General features: G+C 58.4%; 6 protein-coding genes across 6 annotated transcripts; 3 read left to right on the forward strand and 3 right to left on the reverse strand.

The window, feature by feature from the left end:
* Positions 1-5,745: 5,745 nt before the first annotated feature.
* On the forward strand, positions 5,746-8,628 carry GGS23DRAFT_52041 (uncharacterized protein). Its single transcript, XM_051514641.1, has one exon. It carries the CDS (start codon positions 6,174-6,176, stop codon positions 8,571-8,573), a length of 2,400 nt encoding a protein of 799 aa, XP_051371791.1. The 5' UTR covers positions 5,746-6,173; the 3' UTR covers positions 8,574-8,628.
* Positions 8,629-9,684: 1,056 nt separating this feature from the next.
* On the reverse strand, positions 9,685-11,911 carry GGS23DRAFT_568149 (histidine acid phosphatase). The gene is made up of 2 exons (XM_051516381.1): positions 10,327-11,911; positions 9,685-10,104 (listed from the first exon to the last, which is right to left on the reverse strand). Exons 1-2 carry the CDS (start codon positions 11,770-11,772, stop codon positions 9,991-9,993), a joined length of 1,560 nt encoding a protein of 519 aa, XP_051371792.1. The 5' UTR covers positions 11,773-11,911; the 3' UTR covers positions 9,685-9,990.
* A 683-nt stretch (positions 11,912-12,594) lies between these two features.
* GGS23DRAFT_568152 (uncharacterized protein) lies at positions 12,595-15,602 on the forward strand. Its single transcript, XM_051516382.1, has one exon. It carries the CDS (start codon positions 12,698-12,700, stop codon positions 15,341-15,343), a length of 2,646 nt encoding a protein of 881 aa, XP_051371793.1. The 5' UTR covers positions 12,595-12,697; the 3' UTR covers positions 15,344-15,602.
* A 211-nt stretch (positions 15,603-15,813) lies between these two features.
* Positions 15,814-17,547, reverse strand: GGS23DRAFT_52159 (Mis12 protein-domain-containing protein). The gene is made up of 3 exons (XM_051514652.1): positions 17,326-17,547; positions 16,839-17,211; positions 15,814-16,710 (listed from the first exon to the last, which is right to left on the reverse strand). Exons 1-3 carry the CDS (start codon positions 17,386-17,388, stop codon positions 15,926-15,928), a joined length of 1,221 nt encoding a protein of 406 aa, XP_051371794.1. The 5' UTR covers positions 17,389-17,547; the 3' UTR covers positions 15,814-15,925.
* Positions 17,548-17,886: 339 nt separating this feature from the next.
* GGS23DRAFT_52074 (uncharacterized protein) lies at positions 17,887-19,640 on the forward strand. The gene is made up of 2 exons (XM_051514643.1): positions 17,887-18,143; positions 18,233-19,640. Exons 1-2 carry the CDS (start codon positions 18,069-18,071, stop codon positions 19,532-19,534), a joined length of 1,377 nt encoding a protein of 458 aa, XP_051371795.1. The 5' UTR covers positions 17,887-18,068; the 3' UTR covers positions 19,535-19,640.
* A 136-nt stretch (positions 19,641-19,776) lies between these two features.
* GGS23DRAFT_52089 (translationally-controlled tumor protein) lies at positions 19,777-21,178 on the reverse strand. Its single transcript, XM_051514650.1, has 5 exons — positions 20,997-21,178; positions 20,804-20,921; positions 20,577-20,714; positions 20,180-20,342; positions 19,777-20,104 (listed from the first exon to the last, which is right to left on the reverse strand). Exons 1-5 carry the CDS (start codon positions 21,009-21,011, stop codon positions 20,020-20,022), a joined length of 519 nt encoding a protein of 172 aa, XP_051371796.1. The 5' UTR covers positions 21,012-21,178; the 3' UTR covers positions 19,777-20,019.
* Positions 21,179-22,108: the final 930 nt, after the last annotated feature.

Genomic DNA, 22,108 nt, shown 5'->3' on the forward strand with positions numbered 1-22,108 from the left:
TACCTACCTACCTACTTGCTGCCCCTTCCCCTTCCCCTCGCCTCGCCTTGCCTGTTTCTCTTTTCCTTCTTTCCTTCTTCTTCTTCTTCTTCTTCTCCTGTTTCGTCTCGCCCCTCGTTTCCCTCTCTCTCTCTCTCTCGGCGGGGGAGGGGGGAAGAAGGGGGGTTTCCTTCGCGAAGGAGGTGAAACGGCGCGCGCGCTGCATGATTCATGCGGCCCCGGGTCGCTGGGGGCGGCTCTGCGCAAGGGGAGATGGAAGAATGGAAGGACGCATCGATGCTTCTGCGCCCCCCCCCCCCCCCTACCCCTACCGTCGGCTGGTAAGCTGGTTAGTTTAGGGCTGGGGCTGCGGCGCGTGCGACGCCCGAGAGAGGAAGGCCTCCGCGGAACGCGCGATAGGGGCGGCGCGGCTGGGCTGGACTGGCTGGTTGGGTCCGGCCGCGTAAGCGAGCGAGGGGAAGAGAGGCATCCGGTGAGATTTAGAATGAGTACAGAGAGGCTCAAGCGTGGTCAGGTGTGTGGTTTGGGGATTGCGACGGCCGTGAGGATAGGCTGGCATGTGGGCAGGCAGGCTACAGGTTACGTAGGCGGGTAGGCAGGCAGGCAAGATGGCGCTGTGTCTGCTGATACTAGTATGTCTAATTATACCGGACTAACCGCCAAGATCCAATCTTAATAAAAAAAACGAAAATAAAATAGAAAACGTATTTGCAGGTCCGGGTTTAGGGTGGGCTTGGTTCGGACCGGTTCTGCGGTCCAGGTCCGAGGTGTACTATACTTACCTATATAGCCCGCTGAGTCCACCCGCGGCGAAGAGGTGCCTGTATACATGGGCGTGGACAGAGACATCTGTGGATAGGTGGACATGCCTACGTTCGCGTGTAGGTAGAAGCAGGTAGTGTAGGTAGGTATTAGAGAGTAGAGCAGAGGAGGCGGGCAGATGCAACCAACCGAGAGTAAATAGAGGAAGAGGAAAAGAGAGAAGGGCCCCGATGAAAGAGTTCAAGCCCGTGACGACTTCTGTTGATTCCCTTCGCTTCGATTTTCTGCCCCCTCTGTCTCTATTTTATTTATTTTTCGGCCCCCTCTCCTTTCCTTTTTAAAAAAAAAAAAGGATCGTCTTCGCTCTCTTGGTGTTTTTTTGGTTCTCTTTCTGTTCTTCGTTCCCGAATCTCTCATCCCATCTCTTCCCTCTTTCGTACCCCTAATCACACGCACGATAAATGAGAGCGGTTGTACGGCGTCCGCGCCAACCACCTGATCGCGCGCCTCGGGTACCTTGCCGTAGCGCCGCAGGGACCGCGTCGTCGGGTGGGGCGCCTGTCCCGTCCCCAGCGCTTGCCCTCGGGCGCTGCGTTCCCGAGCCTCTCAGTATGCAAAGTGGGAGGAGTTGTAGGGTGGGAGGCGACACGAGTGCATCGGCGAGGGCTTCGTTTTTATTTTAAATTCCTGTCAGGAGATATCTATTTTTCGTCTTCTTCCTCGCGGCGGAGAAGGGGGGGGGGGGGATGGTTTCGTCTGGGCCGCATTGGCGGTAGGTAGGTATAAATATATATATCCTCCCCCCCTTTTGCCTGACGGGCTGGGCGAGTCCACTGCAGAGAGTGGTGGCACCGGGTTAAATGAAGAGAGCGAAATGGAAGAGGGACGGAACGCCTAAGTTGGGATGGAGGCTGTCGTGGTAGGCAAATGTTGGGCATTTATTTCAAATTAGGTATGGAGCCTACACGCGGGAGAGACACATACCTGTCCGTTCCGAGGAACCTCACATGAGATGATGGTCGGCATGAAGGGCAATTAATATTCTTGTACCTGCCTACATTAGGTACCTACCTACCTCTCTGGATCCCTCATGCGAATCTTACATTCATATATACATACGTACATACATACGGTGGTGGGTGGTTGGACAGCCACTCGAGGCGTGACAGCATATGCAAGGGGAAAAAGCTGCAAGGGGCACTCGCGATAGATAGGTAGAGATATAGATTAGATAGGTTACGTGCTATGTGGTGATAGCACCGCGACGGTTCGACGTTCCGTCCCCGCCTCCACTCCCAGCAGGAAGCATAAGCGTAAGCGTAAGCGTCTGCGACAACGTGTAATATAGCGTCTATGAGTATTACCTGACGTAAATATTCTAGGGGTAGGAAGAGAACCTTAGGCACCTGTATACCGCCAAACATGGTACAATCAATCGCTAGCCCGGGTCCCCTAACGAGGCGACCGGCGGATTGCACGAGATCACGAGGACAGGCGCAGCCGTCATTCCAGGGCGAACTACCTGATGTATCTATGTGTGTATTTATCTACCTATCATCCACGCACGTATTCCTTCCCCCCCCCCCCCCCAATGCACGTATGTCTGGGCTATCAGATGGCTTCGCAGCCCCCCGAACGCGGAGAATACGCACATCGTGTCGAGGTCACGTTAGCTTAGCGCCGTCGCCGAACGACAACGTGCCATCGTCGTCGTCGTCTCGTCGGTTGAGCAAGCCGCGCCGGGGGGGTCTGAGCGAGTTCGACGAAATGGTAAGTCAGGCCTTAGGCCCTGTTCCCTGGATGCGCGTGTTTTGTGCTACCACGTACTCATAGGTAAGTAGGTAGGTAGGTAGGTAGATACCTACTAGGTGTTCCTGCTGCTGGGAAATCGAAACGACCGCTGTTTATGTGCAATGGTTCACGGCATGGCTAGACCCCACGAGGCCCTTGTCGACCCCTGGCCGGGGGGGGGGAGGGGGGGAGACCGTGGGCGAAATCTACGATACGCACACGTATTCCGTAAGCAATGCGGAATACATGCACACATAGGTATTAGTATATGAACACATATATAATATGTGTGTATTTGCATTCATGCTCGTATGTACGTGCACGTTCATCTTGGAAGAACCTATATATGGAAGGACGGGTCAGCAACGGCGCTCTCAATTCGATCGTCGTCCCCGCCCGCCCCGTGTATAGCGCGAGGGGCTCATAGCGCACACCCAGATCCGCGAGTTGTTCGTTCCTCTTGCGCGCAAACGACGGTCAGCAAAGGCTAGACCGAGAGGGATCTCCGTGCATTGGTGGTGGTGGTGGGTGGTGCCGCAGGGCGCGTCTCCTTCCCCTGATCTCAATGTGCCGCTATGCATTGAGTCTGACCTTTTTTTCTTCGCTTCTGTCTCTTCTTGACCGCAGTCGTCTCTGTAGCTCGTGCCCGGACCCGCGCAGGCTCCCCCGTCTATCGGGCCGCCGTCGCATTCCCACTGGCAATGCCATCAGCGGCGTTCTCCTAGCACTTACAGGCCACCGTCGTTGAGCCGGGAGGTCATTGTGCATGTGTGCATGTGTGCATGTGTGCATGTGTGTGTGTGTGTGTGTGTGCATATAGGGAGGTAGGTATGGGTGCGGACAGGGTAAAAATAGAAATCATAAAAAAAGGCGTGGGCAGCGATTGGAGGGAATTCCATTGGCTCGTCTCCTTGGCCGTCATCCTCCGTAGGGCAGGCCGAGATCGTGAGATATCATGTATGAGTATATGCATCTGAGAGACAACGAGGATCAGATGGCCCACGGAGCAATGGCGGAATAAGGCTTCGTCTCTCCTCTCCCCCCCCTCCTCTTCTTCCTCTTCGGCAGACCGAGTCTCTCCCAGGGCAGCGTCGAGCGAGAGGCAACCGAATTGAGATGTCTCGCAAGCTTGACTTTTCCTCTCCTTTTTCTTTTTTTGGGGATTTCCTCTTTGGGCATGTGCCTGTACTCTTGGCCAAGCGCAAATGAATAATAACCATGGGACATCCGCACCCGTCTTCCTCTCACTGTCGAAGGTCGATTGATGCACACGTAATACTTACTGCCTTGGGCGTAGGTTGAAGGGCGTCGCAGGTGTTATGCGTTGCGTAGCTTGGTGTATTTTACCGCTGGGAGGCGCCCAGAGGCACGAGACAAGCCCCTAGGCCCGAAACTATGGGCATTCTGGGATAAGTCGCGTGAGGAGTTCGAAGCTGGGCCTCGACCTGGGAGCGAGAGGCTGTTACCGCGACGTGTACCTCGACGCGCATGGTCGCGGCGCGGCGGTACGTGTCTGGCTAACTCCGCCGACAGCAGGCCCCTGGCGCAAAAGCAGGCTAGCCGGGCGCTCAGGTGCCTGCCTGGGCAGGGAGGGATGAGTGGCATACGTACCGATGTATCCGACCGAATGGAGTGGGCCGAGCGAGCTTTGACCTTACCCCGGCCGCTGCCAGGTTCTGCCTTCTGCCAGGCCTGCGACGAACGTACGGGATTCTTTCCATCGGGTCTGCGTCTCTCTCTCTCACCTCCTATGTTGCGTGTGCACACACATGCCTACCTATCTACCTCTATATATATGGACGGATCCGTGTATTATTATTGTTGTTGTTGTACGTCCATGGACCTGCATGATCTGTACGCTGAGAAGGTAGGTACCTAGGTAGGTAGACATGTGCGTAAGTACCTACCTGCACAACTATTGCGGACTATCATGAGGTACCTAATGTGTTTATATTATTCAAAATAAAATGAGCTGCCTGGCTTCCCCGTCGACGTGCCTCGGCGCCTTGTATTGCACGCTATGCCTATATGCTAGGGCCTGCCTCCTACAGGTAGGTATATGCTGTGCCTATATGCCACAGGTATCTTACATTACCTACGTAGACCTACCTCCTACCTACCTAACTAGGTACCTATATGCCTGCCTTAAGCTGAGCAGGTACTAGGAATACAGCGAATTGCTCCATGAACAGCCTAGGCATGGATGAACGGTAGGTACCCTCGGGACGTGCCCCCCTTGGGCTACAGGCACCCCGAAGGTACGGCATAATCTGAGCTCGAGTTGGGCGGTAGGTACATGCAATAGCATAGGTACCTGCCCTGGTGGTCGCCTTCCTCCGGGATGGAAAGGAGGTGCAGGTGCAAAACGGGATTAGCAGCTGCAGTCAATTCATTAAAAAAAAAATTGAAGAAGAAAAAAAAAAAACTAGCGCCCCCCGTTTTTGGCCATTCTTTGCAATCTGCACTCAGCCCGGTCTCGTCCAATAGGTGTCTTCCGTTTTCCCCCTGCTCCGTCGCCTTCACTTCCTCCACCCTCTTCCGCTTCCTCTCTCTCATTTTAATTCTTCATACGGAGTAGCAGTCTGGTCTATTTCCCTTTTTTTTTCCCCTTCCTTTCCCCCCCCCCCTTACCTGCCCTACCTCTTACTCTCTCTCCCTCTCCCTCTACCTACTCTCCTCTTCCTCTTATCCCTATTCTACTGCCTCCTCTTCTATCTTACCTATCCAATCCTTCTTTACCCTCTCGTTTCTCAAGCCCCCTAGGATCCGTCTCTGGGTCCTTGCCGGCTTTCCTTCGCCAAACACTCTTTACCTATAGCTTTCTTAATATTCTTCTAGCTTTCACCGCTGCCAAGATTGCCTCCTTTTTTCTCTTCGACTGCGAGAGATAGCTTTCACCACTCGGCCCTCTCTCCCTCTCTCTCTCTCTGCACCAGCTCCCGGCAGCGGATCTACTTGCTAGGCCTGGTCGTGTAGGAACCCGTCCACCCAGAGCCTCGTCGTCTCCGTATCGCTTCTCGACGCTCATTTCCATCGCATCCCGGTTCACTCACTTTGGAGGATAATCTACGCCCGCCGTCTTTGTTCGACGTAGCTGGGACGACAACCGACTCCCAGGTCAAAGGGCCACGCTAGAGAGTACCGACCCCGGTCTCGTCGAGACGCGCCCTACGCAGAGCCCATCTCGTCTCTTCTCCTCCTGGCCAGCCCTAGGTAATAGCACGCACCTATTCGGATTCTGCACTCTCTTCGATACTTTTAGCGACAGCCGATTCGAGCATTGCGCGTATTCTGCACAGGACACCACCGATCTATTGCATATAGTCTATGTCCTTATTCCTCGGTGGTGCCTCCTTGCCTTCGATTAGAGATACCCCTATTATCTTTCCATCTGAACTATTGCTTGGATATATTCGAGGTTATTCGGTGTCCCCCTTATCCCCCCCTTGATCGCAACGCCTATTGTAATTTCCAACGTTACTTGTTACGCTAGGATCTGCGCAACCCGGGCCCTATATCTTCGTTGTGCCTCTGTGCCTGCATCGGGGCACGTATAATTCAAGACGGCGGTGCTATTGCACACCTCGCGGGACAACCGTGTTCCCCTTCATATTCTCGGGATGCAGGACCTCTCCGCATCCGGCGGCATCCCCACCGGCCCTGCCAACTCGGCGGGCCGCTTCGGTCATGCTTCGAAGCCTTCGAACAGCGATACCGGTTTCTCTCACGGCGCCTTCACTTCCAACATCACCGGGTTCGCTGACAGGCATCCCCGTCGTGGCAACATTCCGTCGATCAACACCCAGCAGCAGCTCTCCCAGCCCGCTCCCACCAACCTTCATGATATGACCACCCCTGGCACCGGATTCGATATGCAGTTCACGCCTCTGCTCCCGTCGCAGTTGCTTCTCGGCAGCCCCTTCCAGCCCGGAACGCCAGCTGCCTTTGCTAGTCCTCAGTTTCAGAGTTTGTCTGCCTTCCAGCATAGCCAGCAGCACAATGGTCAGCAGCAGAACGGCCTGTCGAGCCCCGTCCAGCAGGGTTTGTCGTCCCAGGCTTACCAGTCGATGGTGTCTCCCTCGACCTACGGCGCGCCTCAGTTCTTCCAGCCTCAGTCCCCTACCGGTACATTCAATAGCATGGGCGGCCAGCTCCAGATGCAGCCTCAGTCGCCCACTTTAAGTCCCGGTATCGTCACGGGAACCAGCAGGACGGTGTATCTCGGCAACATTCCTCCGGACACGTCCGCCGAGGAAATCCTCGGCCACGTCAGGAGCGGCCAGATAGAATCGGTTCGGCTGCTCCCCGATAAGAACTGCGCCTTCATCTCCTTCCTGGACGCTAACGCCGCCACCCACTTCCACTCGGATGCCATCTTGAAGAAGCTCTGCATCAAGGGGCAGGATATCAAGATTGGTTGGGGCAAGCCGTCTCAGGTACCAACCTCTGTCGCCCTGGCTGTTCAGCAGTCCGGCGCATCCCGGAACGTTTACCTCGGGAATTTGCCCGAGGAGCTCGCGGAGGAGGAGCTCCGCGAAGACCTCGGAAAATTTGGCGCCATCGACACGATCAAGATCGTTCGAGAGAAGAATATTGCCTTCATTCATTTCCTATCCATCGCTAATGCGATGAAGGCTGTTCAGCAGCTGCCCCAGGAGGCCAAGTGGCAGTCGCCTCGCCGCGTATACTACGGCAAGGATCGTTGCGCCTACGTGTCGAAGACCCAGCAGCAGAACGCGGCTCAGTATCTCGGCATCGCCCCCGGGTACGCCCACATGCTAACCGGCCAGGACCGCGAAGTCATTTCCAGCGCTCTCGCTCAGCAGTCTGTTGCCGCCGCTGCCGTGGCCACGACGGCGGGCGGCATCAACAATCTCGGGAACCGCACGATCTATCTGGGTAATATCCACCCGGAGACTACCATTGAAGAGATCTGCAACGTGGTGCGAGGCGGCCTGCTCCATCATATTCGATACATCCCGGACAAGCACATATGCTTCGTGACCTTCATCGACCCCACTGCGGCCGCCTCTTTCTATGCTCTGAGCAACCTGCAGGGCTTGATGATTCACAACCGTCGTCTCAAGATCGGCTGGGGAAAGCACTCTGGTGCCCTGCCGCCGGCTATTGCGTTGGCCGTCAGCGGTGGTGCCTCCCGAAATGTCTACATTGGCAATTTAGACGAGACCTGGACTGAAGAGCGACTGAGACAGGATTTCTCTGAGTTCGGCGAGATCGAACTGGTCAATACCCTACGCGAGAAGAGCTGTGCCTTCGTCAACTTCACCAACATTGCCAACGCCATCAAGGCCATCGAGGCGGTTCGGAGCAAGGAAGAGTACAAGAAGTTCAAGGTCAATTTTGGCAAGGATCGCTGCGGAAATCAGCCTCGACAGCTCCAGCCTCAGCAGCAGGCGCCGCAGGGCCAGTCCCCTCGCGGAGATGGCGTAACATCACCTCCGCCAGCCGGTAGCGGAAGCAACAACTCGCCCACCAACCCGACCTCGCCGCAGTCTGCGAACAGCGTCAGCCTATTTGCCAACGGGAACAATCCCCTCACCATGTACCTGAGCCAAGTGTCTCACCAGGCCCAGCAGCATCAGCATCAGCAGCACCAGCTGCTGGCTAGTCAACAGGCAGCTCTCTTTGGCACTGCTGCGTCTTCGCCCAACGAGCTTTCGCTCGACGTCTCCCAACCGCCATCCGGCGGTGCCGCTCACGGGCAGTCGGCTAGCATCTCTAACGGATATGCGAATGGCACCTCTGGCGCTACTACCATCGGCGGCCTCCTAGCGCCCGGCAACCAGCGAGGACAACACAACCGTGCCGTGAGCCTGCCCGTTTTTGCCCCCGGTTTCGAGAACGGCGGCAACAGCCCGGTGAGCGCGATGGGAGGCCCCGGCGAGGGGGAACGCAGAGGACACCAATACCAGGCCAGCTTCGGTGGTATGGGCTCCGGTCTGGGCCTCGCGATCCAGGGAGGACTGAACGGCTGGGTTGAAGAGGAGGTCGCCAACTGATTTGACAAAACCTCACTCGGAAAAGGCGACCGCTAGGGAAAGATAATATGTTGTAATCGCTGCGTTGATTTTCTCAGGCGTTCTCTCTTCGACTTCAACCGCTTCAGTTATCATTTCCTGTATGATTTTGTAAAAACCTCTTGGACCCAACTTTCCCGGTCGATCGACCTCCCAAGAACAAATTTGGTCTTCATTGACCCGTTACCGACAAAGGATGAAAGCCGTACCCGAGGGCCTCGCCAGCCTAGGACGAGTAGAGACGAGGTGGAGGTGGAGGGCGGGTGTGTCTCGTCTCTGAAAACGAGATCTGAGGCGCGTGGTTGGGGGGGGGGGGGGGGGGATATTCCGTCGAGGGGTATGTAAAGAGGAGGACGCAGGTAGGCGGGGGATGTGTACGGGGGGCGGATGTAGATGTGCCCGAATGCAATCTGGGAAAAGCGACTGGTATTTTGCCGTCTGGTAACTCGTTCGGCCGGTACGTGTAACTATCATAGTCTCTGAAGGGTATAATATGACAGCGTAAAAGCGGCTTCTGCTCACGTGTTGCGGTGAATCGTGTATGTGTACTACGATGGCATCACTACGTCGATTCGTAACCGCCGATATTGCCTACCTCATGATCCCCCCCCCTACTGTAGTCTAGGACGTGAGGGTTGTATAGATGTACGTAGGTACAGTGTCTATCTGTCTAATATGCGATACTAGGGGCTACGTAGGAAATGAGGTAGCAAGGGGGTTATGTACACCATTGCACTACTCTTTTTTTTTTCTCCTGCTTCTTCTCGGTAGTTTTCCTTCTCACATTACCCTCTCCTCTCTATAATACACGCCACACACGCACGGAAGGAGGACGGGTGTGGAGTAGGGAAAGGAAGCGAGGGCCGAGGGAGAGAGAGTCTAGTAGAAGAAAAAAAGGAAAAAGGAAAAAAAACTCCTAGAGGCATCATGTGAGCGTGCTGCCTCCTATCCCGCCGCATCCCGGGAGAGAGGAGGGTAGTTGGCATAGCCGAGCTGAGAGCGCGGCTGAGCAGAGCTGAGCTAAGGTAAGCTAAGGTAAGCTAAGGGGGGCCGGTCGGGTATGTACATAGGCCTGTGTGTGTGTGTGTGTGTGTGTGTGTGTGTGTGTGTGTGTCCTCCCCCAGCAAAGAAGAAGAACGGGCGGTTGGTTAGGCGGGTAGATAGATGGATGCTAAGAACGCCTCGGGGCGTGGCCAAAAGGGGGGGTTTGCAGCAGGGCGTAGGGTAGCTAGCTGCCTCGTCGTCTCACGATGGCTCGCACGCGCTAGCCGTGCGCCGCGCCTCTCTTCCTGTCCTTGCTTCTCCGACGTCGGCCGGGCAGCACCCGCGTGCGTATATACCTATAATATATGGGGTTCGTTTTTCTTCCCCGTCCTGCCCCGCCCGTTCCCGCCTCCTCTCAGTAGCCGGCGGGCTCGGGCTCGGCCGGGAACGCGGGCGCCCGCGCGTTGGCGCGGCACTCCTGCCGCCAGTTGCGGGGCACGAACCGGTCGACGACGGCCTTGAACGCGTCCTGTGTGTCGCGCGCGGGACAGGCCCCCCCCTTCCCCCGGCCGGGAAGGGGGACCGCTGCTGGTTAGCAGGGAAGTGTGCGAACGCGCGCGGGAGGAGAGGGTATCAGGAGTGGGGGGGGTGTGGATCTTGCGCTTTCTGCGGCTTCTCTCTACGTGAAGGGGGCACGGAGTGGGAAGAAGAAGAAAAAGAAAACGAAGGAGGAGAGCAGGGCTGGACTCACAAGCGTGCAGAAGCTCTCGTCGCCTTCGAGGTGCTTTCCCGCGGCCTTGCAGCCCGGCACCGTCACCACCTCGTCGTTGTACCGTATCCGTACGTAGTAGTTCTCTATCTTGGCTCGCTCCTCCGGGGACAGCTCCTCGCTTCGTTTGCGGCCGATCCCCGAGGCCTGGCTGCCGGATTTCGCGCCGCCGGAGGGTGAAGCCCACGAAAATAGGGAACCGAACCAACTGGCATTGCCGTTGTTGCTTCCCGTTGGCGGGGTCGCCGTCTTGCCCTGAGGGGGTAAGGTGGCCGGCTGAGAGGCGGCGGCATCGGCTTTTCGGAACATCTCGATTGCAATGTGACTCGTGTAAGGCGGCCACTCCCGGTTCTCGTACGCACCTAAACTAGCTAGAATCGCCGCGAGCGTCGTATCGTGACACCCGCTCAGTCCGAACCGGACGGGTGTAACCCCCTCGGCCCCTTTAGGCGCCCCGTGCTCGGCACTGCCCACCATCCGACCCACGATGTCCCCCAGCAGCCCGCCGATTCCGAGCGTCCGGTACTCCCGGCTCTCCTTGTAGCCAGCGAACCACTCCTCGACGCCGATCTTGTCGACGATCTCGCGCGCCTTGGGGTCGTAGAACTCGCTCGGCAGCCGCGTCCCCGGGCCGTGGGCCAGCGTCGAGTTGATGGTGTCCATGATACCGCTCAGGCGGGGCCGAGAGTCGACGGCGACGCGGGGCGACTCCTCGGGCATCCACTTGCCCCAGAGCTTCGTCAGGTAGGCCATCTCGTCGGTGCCGTTCCAGCGGTCGGCGGCGCGCTGGGCGAAGGCCCGCGACAGGGCGGCGAACCGGCGGCAGTTGCTGTCGTTCGGAAACAAGGTCTCGTCGCCGGGGGCGCGCGTCACGATGGCCGGGACGTGGGAGGTGGGCGCGCGCGCCTCGACCGGGTACAGGCCGGTGAAGACCTCCTGGACGGACTCGAGGGCGCGGGGGATCGGGGTGGCGCGCAGGTAGAGGGCGTCGGCGTCGGCCTCGGTGAGGAGGCGGGGCAGGAAGCGCAGGCGGTTGACGTAGAGGGCGCGCAGGCGCACGCCGAGCTCGAAGGTGGTCTCGCGGCCGCGGTCGGTCAGCATGCCCATCTCGCAGATGTCGTCGAGCTCGCCGCGGGGGCCGGCGGCGAGGACGGGCTCGTCGGCGGGGCCGAAGGTCTCGAGGCGGCGCTTCCACTCGAAGGTGGAGAAGCGGCCGGCGCCGGGGTCGAGCACGGCGGACTTGAGCTGGCGCACGGCATTGCAGTACGGCCAGAAGGCGGGCAGGCCGGCGTTCTGGAAACGGGCCGACACCGGGGTGCGCTCGCCGTGGCGCAGCAGCACCTGCACGAGCTGCAGCCGCAGGCCGGCGGGGTAGAGCGCCTTGAGCTCGTCGTCGGTGTACGGCGGCCGAGGCGCGAGGGAGGTCATCGCTGCGGCGAGGGGCTCGGTCTTGGGATGGGGGTGGGTAGGTAGGTAGGGCAGGGTGGAGGAGGCCGGCTACGGGTTGTGCTGGCGGGAGATCCGGGGTAAAGGGGTGGCAGAGAAAAAGAGAGAGGAAAATGAAGGCTTCCAGGATCTGGGTCCGTTGCCTGAGCAGGCCCAGTAAGGGGGTATACCAGATGCAGCGGTACCTTGAATTGTGGCAGGCTGTTGTACTTGCATACATTAGGAGGTACCTAGAGGTAGGAGGTAGTATGCCTCTAATAGGTGCTCGTCACAAAGGAACTGGTCAAGCTATGCTTACAGCGGTAACGGGATGATATTCTCGAGGTTTGGATTTTTTTTATACAAGTCACCTCTTTGTTATTTTCCCTATATCTAGTCTCAAGCCTCTTTTCCCCTCCGTTTCTGATTTTGTGCTCTCGCTGGACACTGGTAGGCGGATACCTGTATATTATATCGTGGGTACATACCTAGGTGCGATGCAGGTCCAGTTCGGTACTTTGCATGCCCCTCTGGGTATGTACCTGGTAGGTACGTGCAGGAGCCTCAGATCTTGTAGGTTGGTCGGCACGATTTCCTCCGACGTGGCCGGTCACGGAATGCGCCCCACGCCCCGGACGGACCCCCGCTGCAAATTGAGCGATGCCCGGAGAAGCAGAAGCACGGGCTCCGATGCACCTGTTCTCCAAGGAGGTATCTAGGTACCTGCAACACTCGCCACGGAGGGGCGGATTACGTAACATTGGCCCAAGGCGGCGCTGATCTTATCTCCAGCTGCATTTTTAATTACCGACCTACCTACTTGCTGCCGACTTCTTCCACCCCCCGACTGGTCACCCCGCCTAATATAGGTATATTTAGTCCGCGACCTCGCAAGGCTTGTCCTTTCGGGTCCTCCAAGACCGTGAGCATGAGAGGCATCAGCAGCTCAAACGCCGCCGACCTACTCCGCCGACACCTCGTAGCCACTTCACGCCCATTCCAACTGCAAGTTCCTGGCCGCCCCAGCTTCTTCTCCACAGCGACCACGAGACAGAATAGCGCGAGCGCTGCCGCCACCACATCATCAGCCCCCGATCGCCCCTTGAAGGCCTCCAGCGGAGGCCGAGGCTCGGCCAATGTAGACTGGCTCCAGACTCCACCGAGAAAGGTGCCACCCAGCGATCCCGCCCACACCGACGCCGCGTTCCGACAGATAGTCCAAGACCAGACAGAACGAAACTATGCCCCGGCCGCTCCCGCTCCAGCAAGCGCCGCTGCCGACCCGAAACTTGCGGCGGCCGCCATGAAGCTGAGGGAGATGGTCAAGAACGACAGCCCCGATGCGCAGATGGATTCGTACCGCTACCTCACCTCCGAAATATACCCGCTCGTTGTAAACCGAAACGTCGATATGCCCGAGGGCCTTGCTAGTTCTGTGTCTATACTGATGAGGGGGATCGCAAGGAGCAAATGGGACTTTATGCGGTCTCCCGATCTCCCTACCGTCGGCCAGATATACAAGGTTTTGGCCGAGTTTGGCGAGCTCCGGCTCGAGGGGTGGGCCATGCTCGTGGAGAACCTGATAACCACCATTGTCGAGATGGACCCTCCCCGCGCTGACGGAAGGAGCTTGAGCGCCGTGGCAGTCGGCCGGTTAAGCTCCGAACTCCTCATGAGAGATCTCGTAGACTCTTGGAAGGTCCTCTCCTCGGTCAAGGCTGCGGCTGACCAGACCGACCCCGATGGCTTCAACTTCCCGGTCCTTGATGAGGCTTTGCTTGAGAGATTCTCGCAAAGTCGCAACTTCATTGCGGCTTTCATGATGCTCTTCCCCCAGCATTCGCCCGCCGAAATCGGTCCTCGGGTAGCCATGTTGGGCGTAGCCACGTATGCCCTGATGTTCGACTCCCAGCGTAGCAACGCCAGTGCCAGACGGGACGCCACAAGCTTCGTCGGCATGATAACACGGCTCCTGAGGACTATGGACTACGATGCAAACCTGGTTCAAGAACACACCGCGAAATATTTACCAGGACTTACAGACTACGTCGTGGCCCAGTGGCCGAATGTAAGCAACCGGCTACAGGCGCTCTCTTGGTTGACAGATCCTGAGACGCAATTCGTCAAAGACCTACCACGGACTGCTTCGGGAGACATCGATATCGGTAAATTCCAAACCCTCCTCGAAGACGCGGTTAAAACAAAGCGTCGGGACCACATCGATTCGCTCTGGAAGAGTTTCGTGGGACCGGACGAAGCCATCAGCGGGGAGAAGGCCGCAGAACTTCGGGACTACCCCGAGCTGTTTGATTCATTTATCCGTGCTTGGATGAGCTTAAATCTAGCGGGGCGGGCGGCGGCGGGGTGGAAGACCATACCTAGGATCGGTCTCTATCCGACGGCTAGAACCTGGAATGCCATGCTGACTGGCTGCAAGGAAGCCCGTAATCTCAACGGCATCAGGAACGTGTGGGCAAAACTGATGACGTCCGGAATGCAGCTTGACACAGGCTTATGGACGACTCTAATATCCGGACTTATCCAATCCGGTGATATCGAAGGTGGAATCCAGGCGTTAAAGGAGATGGCGAGTTTGTGGACGGAGAGCTTGGAGAAAGGTACAAAAACTGCCGTCAAGCCGACCATCGAGCCTGTCAACGCTGCTATCGTTGCCCTCGTGTTCCAGAGAAGGCTGGACCTTGCCGAAGATGTTTTAGCTTGGGCCGGCAAGCGAGACATCGCCCCCGACATATTCACATTCAATACTCTGTTGGGTAGCCTCATTCGTATGAAGCGGGATAAAGAGACACGGCGCTTATTTAAACTCATGCAGACCCAGGGTGTACAAGCGGACGAAAAAACGTTCACGATTGTTCTCGACGCCGCCTTTGCTGCCGTACCACCTGACAACCAAGACGAACAGGTGAAGGCGCTAACGAGTGTGCTCGACGGGATGAAATCGGTCGGCTTGGAACCGAACATGCATACCTACGGCAAAGTGATCTTCAACCTGCTCGGATTAGGTCGTAAAGGCGTCGAGGTTGTCGACGTCATGCTCAACTACCTAAAGGCCGAGGGCCACACGTTGTCACCATATATTCTTACGATGCTAGTAGATCACTACTCCAATCAGGTCCCACCGGATTTGGATTCCATCACCGCGCTACTCGCGATGTGGAAACCGCCCATCGCTAGTATGGACATCATCTTCTGGGAGCGCCTCATAAGGGGTTACCTGAGGGTGTCCTCCCCGAGCGCCCTAGACGCCGCCTACGAGATATACCTTGCGGTTAGCCGTAGTGGCGTCTTCCTCGGCCTCGACACGCATATAGACCTGTTGAACCAATTGCTCCGGGAAGAGCGTATTGGGGACGCGCAAGACCTCGTGTGGTTAGCGGAGTCGGAGGTAGAGAAGCGAGAATCGCGGTACGGGGGCAAGCTTGAGAAGGTCTGGGGCCACCGCTTCTGGAAACTGGCGCGGCAGAACAACCTTCTCCGTCCCGATAACGACGCCCCCGCTGCCGCCCCGGGGCATCAGCCCGACTCGGTGAGAGATCCTAGGGTCGTCGCGTAGAGGATATATGCGCACACTCGAGGTATCGCGGGGATGGTTGTAGTAGTATGGCGTATGTAACACCTGTAAATCGACCCCCACGACCTCAACCTCTATTAGAAACCTATTGTAAGACACGTCCGATGTGGCATCAATGTGTAGATAGCGATGGAGCATCTTCCCTAGGGTAAAGAAAAACGAAACACGCTCCTGCAAGGGCACAAGTTCTAACGGCTGCAGTTCTTCCTCTGCTCTTCTCCCCTCCCGCCTCCCCTTTCTCTTCCTCTTTCCCCTTCCCCCATCTCAAAATTTCCCAGGGTGATGCAACACGTAATGTAGCGCATGTACGCATGCGTATATGCCTGCCCGCGAAGCCCATCGTGCGAACTCCCCCCCAAGGAACAAACACCAGCCTTCATCCGTTTTTTTAGCTTCTACTCTCTCGTCGGCGGGAGTCGCGGCGGGACCCTGCTTGCCGTAGCAGTGCGGACGCCGGCGGTAGGCGGACAAAGCAGTTAGCAGCGACAGCAGCGACGCCCGCGAATATGCTTGCAGGAGCCGGTCGGAATCGGCTATGGCACGCCGTCATGCCGGGCCGCGCCATCACGACTCGTCCATCCGATCGTCGCCTCTCGCGGCAGCAGCGTTATTAGCAGCGGCAGCACCGCCACCACCGACAGAAGCGGAAGCAGGCCCCGCGTCGTCGGCTCCGCCGCCCAGGATCGCGACCACGCCCTCGAGGCCCTCGGCCTCGCCGCGCGGGGGCCCGGCCCCGGCGCCGACCCACTCGCCGCCGTCGCGCAGCTCGCCCTGGCGGCCGAGCTCGAGGCCCTCGACGCGCTCGAGGTAGCGGCGGGCGGCGCCCTCGACGTACTCGAGGCGCTCGCGGCGCCAGCTCTTCTTGGCGGCGGCGGCGGCCTTGCCCTCGGCGGGGGGGCGGGGGTTGTCTTCTTCGTCGTCGTCGTCGTCGGCGGCCGCGGTGGGGGACGAGGGCAGCAGGTCCGGGCCCAGGTTCCGCAGGGAGACGGAGAGCGCGCGCAGGGCCTGCACCTGCGACAGCGCGAACGCCGTCGTCGTGCTGAGCGGGCTGTCGGACCCGCTGTCGGCGAGGTCGCCCTTGTGGTGCAGGAAGGCGAAGGGGCTGCTGGTGGTGGTGGTGGGGGAGGGAGCGGGAGCGGCGGCGGCGGCAGGCCCCGCCTGCGCCCCCGGCGACGTCTTCTCGCTCTTGACCCGCGACGGCTCCGCTGGTAGGCCGACGACGGCGCGCAGCTCGTCGAGCAGCTTCTCGTTGCGCGCGCGCTCGGCGGTCAGCAGCGCGTTGAGGCGCATGCTCTCGCGCAGCTTGCGCCGCAGGTGGTTGATGGTGTCGAGGTTGGGGAGGGAGGCGTCTGCAGCGGGCTCGCGTTAGCTTTTCTTCTCTGCGTTCTCTCTCTCTCGTCGCCGCCGCCCTCTTGTCTTTATTCTCCCCCCCCCCCCCCCTGGCTACCTCTCGGCTTACGAAACGCGGGCCACGTACTCGAAGGGGAATCGGGCGAGGAGAAGTCGAGGCCCTCGTAGTGGGAGAGGCGCATCCACTGGCGCACGTCGGCCGGGCGGACGCACAGGATGTTGCGCAGCACGTAGATCTCGAACTTGTCGAAGTTGCGGTCGATGCTGGCGCACAGCAGGGTCTCGAGCTGGTGCGTGCCGGACTCGATCTCCATCTTGGCGGCCTCGGCCGGAGGGAGCTGCTGTTGCTGTTCCTGCGCATCGCGGGCCCGGCTAGAGGAGGAGGAGGACTGCTTGAAGCCGAGGCTCGCGGGCGGCGCGTTCAGGAGCCCCTGCTCGACGCTGTTGAGGGCGCGCTCGGCGAGGATGTTGATGCTGTTGATGATGTCGTCGATGAGACTCTGTTACGTCGCGCGCGGCGCGGCAGAACGTTAGTAGAGAGAACGCCGGCGCGTTCGGGAGCGGTGCGGATGACGAGGCCAAGGGGGAAGAGGAAGGGGGGGGGAGCAACTGACAACGGGGGGGTATCCGAAGTGCTCGGTCAAGAGCTCGGTATCTGAGTTGGCGGACGTGGTCATGATGGCGCATCGTAGATATCATGGCCCTCCGTCGTTCTCGCCGTGTCGTATGCGGTGCAGGGTCGGGAGCGATCGAGTTCCGCTGTTTAGCCACACATGACGAGTCGCACCGCGATGACGACGCGACGGATGCATCGAGAAGTCGATGTCAATATTTAGTTGATTGGAACGGAAGGTGGGGGGGATCAATTGCAGGGGAACCAGCCAACTTCTCGTTAATTGCATCTGCCGAGTTGGCAGGTCTGCCAGCTGAGGGGAGCGGCGGGAGTGGCTGAAATCAGCTGTCAGACATCCGCTCACCGATTGGCCAATCATGGCGGGTCACTCTTCAGTAGCATAAACCACGCCGTATATACACGGTATGCGGCACACGGTATACACGTACCTAAGGCACCACAAGAGTAGGTACCTTTGTACATGGGTATAACGTCATCCCAACCTCCCGACCTGTCCAGCTTGGAGGTACGATGTACAAGAGCGTGTGCACCTCCCAGAGTCCATAAATACTCTCGACCTACAACTGCGACCTGTCCCGTAGACAAAACAGAAGATGTCGACGCTTCGTAACGGCAACCCGGAGCCATCTGGCCATACGCAACACACGGTGAAACACTCACCCGCACGAGGCCACGCTCCAACACCCAGACCTGCCCCGTAGGTAACGAGGAATCGACGTCAGGATGACCGATTGGAAGGACCTCGTCAAGCATGGCTGGCACCCCGAGAAAGAAGGGACCACTCTCAAGGGCCAGGTGGTAGGATCACCCCCTTCCTATTTATCCTGCGCATCTACGCGTGCGCCCCATCTACATGTCTATCCGTCGAAGGCTGACGCCGCGAGCAGAAGAGCCTCGTCAGCCGAGGAGACAAGTCGCCTGCCCGCTCGGCCAGTGCTCACTCCGCCGCTCCCGTCTCCGCCCTGCGCGACCCTTCGTCCTTCGGCCCACCCCCGAAGCACATCAGACAGGCCGGTAGCCGTGGTGTAAGCCCGAGCTCAGCAACGCCACAGCAACAGGAAATTTACCAGCCGCAAGCCAGCCCGGCGGTCTCGCCAGCACCAGCATCGGGACAGGCATACGACACCTATCGCGGACCGCAGAGCGGGGAGCCCGCGGCCGAGCCAGAACCGAAACCAAGGCCGTATCAAGTCGATACGACGGGCCTATCTACGTCCCACCTACCTCCACCGCCCGTACGACGAGATGGTGCAGATAGACCAGCGGGCCAGGGTCCCCCTCCCTCCCTGCCACCGAAGCCGAAACCGAGCAACCCGGGCACTGCCCCGACGCTACCTCCCAGACTTCCTCCGCGAACTGGAAGTACCTCCCCCGCCCACGCCCAGAGTCCAGTCTCGACAGGTGGCAGCAACGGCCCATCTAGTGGGCACATGAACCAAGGCGCGCTCGACCGGTTAGGAGCAGCAGGGATCTCGGTGCCGGGGTTAGGTATCGGAGGAGGGGCGGGAGCAGGAGCAGGAGCAGGAGGGAAAACACGCGTCGCACCTCCTCCCCCTTTATACCTACCGTCCCGGACAGGCTCGCCTGCTTCCGGGTCATCGACAAGGACGCCGCCGCCACTACCGTCACCGTCGCCATCCCGCGGGCAGCTCGGCGAACTCCAGAGCCGGCTCTCTCGCCTCGGCACTTCCTCGTCTCCTGCCTCCCCTCTCCCCGCCCCCTCCTCTTCCGGACCAAACGAACCGCCACAGCAACGCAAGTCTACACCGCCTGCGCAGGGTACCACGTGGGCGGAGAAGCAGGCCGCCCTCCGTACGGCGGCCAGCTTCCACCGGGACCCGACTTCGGTATCGCTAGCAGACGCCCGCGCCGCCGCCGGCACGGCGCGCAACTTCCAGCAGCGGCACGGCGACCAGGTCGCGGCGGGGTTGCGGACGGCGGATGGGCTAGGCCGGCGGTTCGGCGCGCAGGAGGTGGTGCTAGGTACCGGCGGCGGCAGCGCCGAGAATAACGGTGGGCAGCAGCAGCAAGGCGGCAGTAATGGGCTGTCTATGGGCCAGCTCGCGGGGGCGCTAGCCAAGAAGAAGCCTCCGCCTCCGCCGAAGAAGGCAGAGTTATCTAGGGCCGGCGAGGGCCATCGAGGAACATCACCACCTCCGGTGCCGACGGCTACGAGGCCTCAGTTTTAAATGGAGTGGAGGATAGACGTGACGGGTATGTACGCATCTAGCTACGGTCCGGGAAAGGTAGACCAGTATCTACTAGAACTACTAGAAGGCGCTTCGGAGCACGAATAATAAGAAAGGGATAGAAGAAAGCTTAGCCGGGAAACTCCAAGTAGGCTCAGTATTTATTCATTTTGTGGGGGGGTTCGCGTTGCTTTTCAACCCGGGAATCGAGTTACCCGGGAGGGGAGACGAGACTGCGGTAGTGGGCAGTGCGAGAGAGGTTGCTATGGCATTCGTGGTAAGAAAAGAAAAAGACGGGCAAGAAATCTCCGGATTCGGCCGGGGATCCTGCGGTTGATAGATATAGAAGAAAGTAAAGCGTCAAATCGTCTGGATAGTATAATTCGGATGCGTCTGTGTGTGGTCTGTACACCCCGCAATACCTCGCCGATAACTCTGCGTCTCGCTCTATATGCGACATGGCCCCATCGGCGGTGGACATAAATTTACACCTTCATCTCCTCGAGACCGTGCTTCCAGAGGACGACATAGGGCGTGACGCCGTCTTCGCGGTAGTTGAGGAGGACGACCCTGCGAGGTTCGGCCGTGGTAAGCAGGCCAGGTTCACCGGTGTGGAGGGAGGGGAGACGGGGGGAGGGCACTCACATTCCGTCGACCTCCATGCTCTCGCCGGTGTAGAACTCGTAGTCCTTGAAGTTGGCTACGATCTTCTTCGCGTAGGCCTGGGCCTTGGTCTGGAAGCTCTTGACGTCCTCCTCGGTGACGCCGGGCTTTTCGGCGTAGTGCTTCGAGACGCGCTTTAGGTAGCCTGCTCTCGGGTGGTTAGTGACTGCTGGATTTTCTACCCTTCCGTCTTTTTTGTGGATGTCTCTCTCTCCCTCTTCTTCTTCTTCTTCTTCTTCTTCTTCTTCTTCTTCTTCTTCTTCTTCTTCTTCTTCTCCTCCTCCTCCGCTCCCGTTCCTCTTGCCGCCTGTCCCCCTTCACGACATCGCCGACAGGGGGGGTGAGAGGAGGAAAGGGGGTTTGGGGGCGGGAATCTTACCCTTGAGGTACGTCAAATACGACGACTTGTCGAAGCTGGTGGGTTGGAGACGGAAGGAGTGGAGGATGTTGTTGACCTTCTGGGCCGAGTCTTCGAGGCCCTCATCGGCCTCCTCGGCGGAGGCGTTGGCACCGGTGTCTGCGCGCGGCTCCCGTCAGCGATCCCAGCCCAGACGCAGATCCGCCCGCACCTCTCGAAGCCGCGGGGACGGGGGGAAGGCGACGTACCGACATCGACGGCGCCGATCTCAATCATGGCACAGTCGGCCTCGTAGATGATGCCATCGATCTCCTTGACATCGTAGGAATCGGACAGGAGCTCGTCCTTCCCATCGATAAGAGCGTCCTACGTATCCACGAAGAGGGGAGGAGATCAGCACCGCCTACGCGACACGGTCCGGGACAACTCGACTCAACTCACCCTGAAGATGATCATCTTGGCGGCTGAAGAGCGGAGGAAGCGGTGAGATGGGGAAGGGCGAGGGGGAGGGGGAGATGGTAGGCGGATGGATGGTTGGCGATGAGGAGAAAACCCGGGGAGGAGAGGCGTCGAGGAAGGGGAAGGGCAAAGGTGACCTTTTGCGACCAGGATGAGGGGCAGGATCTCGGCTGGCGGAGAGGGTCAAAATTTTGGGCAGGAGAAAAAACAGTGGACGTGAGATGGAATGGCGGGGCGAGCCAGGCTAGTCTCGATTGGGCCGTAGCGTGTCTTGATTAGATCTAGATCCGTGTGGCTCCGTTCGGGCAGGTACCCAGGTATCCCCTTCCCGGTCAGTGGTTACGTAAGGCAAGACTCCCGAGGTACTTATCGATACACAACACATTGTCTACAGTACTCATATAGTACTTCATAGGGCGAGCGAGCCAGCATGGATAATAGGGTCTGAGGGCAGGATATGTCATGGTGGGGCTTCGTAGGAGGTACCGGGATTTCATATACCCATTATGTATAGGTAAGGTCCGTAGTACATGCATATTCTCAGGTATACGCACACGTAAGCAGCACGATTCAATTACAAAGTAGAATTATACAGGCTACGGGGTGTGGCAAAGTGCTCTTCGATGGCGGTTGACCTTGGAAGAGTCCCACCCAGATGTCTGGATCCGAGTAGAAGAGTAGAAATGCGATAGAACCCGGGTTTACGACGGGCTTGCGCTTACACGGTTATGCGTACCGACACTAAGCTGGTAAGCTAGCTTGACGCATGAAGGGTCGAGGTCGCTGGCATTTATATTATAGCAGATTTTCGTTATGTCGTATCCACTACCAGCTCGCTACCCTTAGGGATGCATGTCCCATAAAGTGGCTACCATGACATGACTTGAACAGAATTCTTTACGGCCCAGTAGACAAGTACCCCCTCATCTGCTTTGCAAGGCGAGGTTAAATTCCTATGTAGGTACATATGAATATTCCGTCAGGTGGCTTAGGGTGTGTATGAGTAGCTTAGGTACCTCTCTCAACTTCCTATTTGCGGTATACCTACTAGGCCCCTAGCAGGTCGGTAGGTATATCGGTTTCTTCCACGCGCA

This window comes from Durotheca rogersii (assembly GCF_024521655.1).
Source record: "Durotheca rogersii strain YMJ 92031201 chromosome Unknown GGS23scaffold_10, whole genome shotgun sequence".
Classification (NCBI taxonomy): domain Eukaryota; kingdom Fungi; phylum Ascomycota; class Sordariomycetes; order Xylariales; family Xylariaceae; genus Durotheca; species Durotheca rogersii.

What these genes read in the sequence shown, in the direction of transcription:
- GGS23DRAFT_52089 (XM_051514650.1), bottom strand. An exon ending in GATCGGCGCCGTCGATGTCG is followed by an intron (nt 20,715 to 20,803) that starts GTACGTCGCCTT and finishes AGCCGCGCGCAG; the next exon opens with ACACCGGTGCCAACGCCTCC. An exon ending in AGCATGGAGGTCGACGGAAT is followed by an intron (nt 20,105 to 20,179) that starts GTGAGTGCCCTC and finishes CGAACCTCGCAG; the next exon opens with GGTCGTCCTCCTCAACTACC.
- GGS23DRAFT_52074 (XM_051514643.1), top strand. Translation starts at nt 18,069, where the DNA reads ATGACCGATTGGAAGGACCTCGTCAAGCATGGCTGGCACCCCGAGAAA. An exon ending in CCACTCTCAAGGGCCAGGTG is followed by an intron (nt 18,144 to 18,232) that starts GTAGGATCACCC and finishes CGCCGCGAGCAG; the next exon opens with AAGAGCCTCGTCAGCCGAGG.
- GGS23DRAFT_568149 (XM_051516381.1), bottom strand. Translation starts at nt 11,772, where the DNA reads ATGACCTCCCTCGCGCCTCGGCCGCCGTACACCGACGACGAGCTCAAG. An exon ending in ACGAGAGCTTCTGCACGCTT is followed by an intron (nt 10,105 to 10,326) that starts GTGAGTCCAGCC and finishes CGCGACACACAG; the next exon opens with GACGCGTTCAAGGCCGTCGT.
- GGS23DRAFT_568152 (XM_051516382.1), top strand. Translation starts at nt 12,698, where the DNA reads ATGAGAGGCATCAGCAGCTCAAACGCCGCCGACCTACTCCGCCGACAC.
- GGS23DRAFT_52041 (XM_051514641.1), top strand. Translation starts at nt 6,174, where the DNA reads ATGCAGGACCTCTCCGCATCCGGCGGCATCCCCACCGGCCCTGCCAAC.
- GGS23DRAFT_52159 (XM_051514652.1), bottom strand. Translation starts at nt 17,388, where the DNA reads ATGACCACGTCCGCCAACTCAGATACCGAGCTCTTGACCGAGCACTTC. An exon ending in ACTTCGGATACCCCCCCGTT is followed by an intron (nt 17,212 to 17,325) that starts GTCAGTTGCTCC and finishes GCGACGTAACAG; the next exon opens with AGTCTCATCGACGACATCAT. An exon ending in CTCGCCCGATTCCCCTTCGA is followed by an intron (nt 16,711 to 16,838) that starts GTACGTGGCCCG and finishes AGCCCGCTGCAG; the next exon opens with ACGCCTCCCTCCCCAACCTC.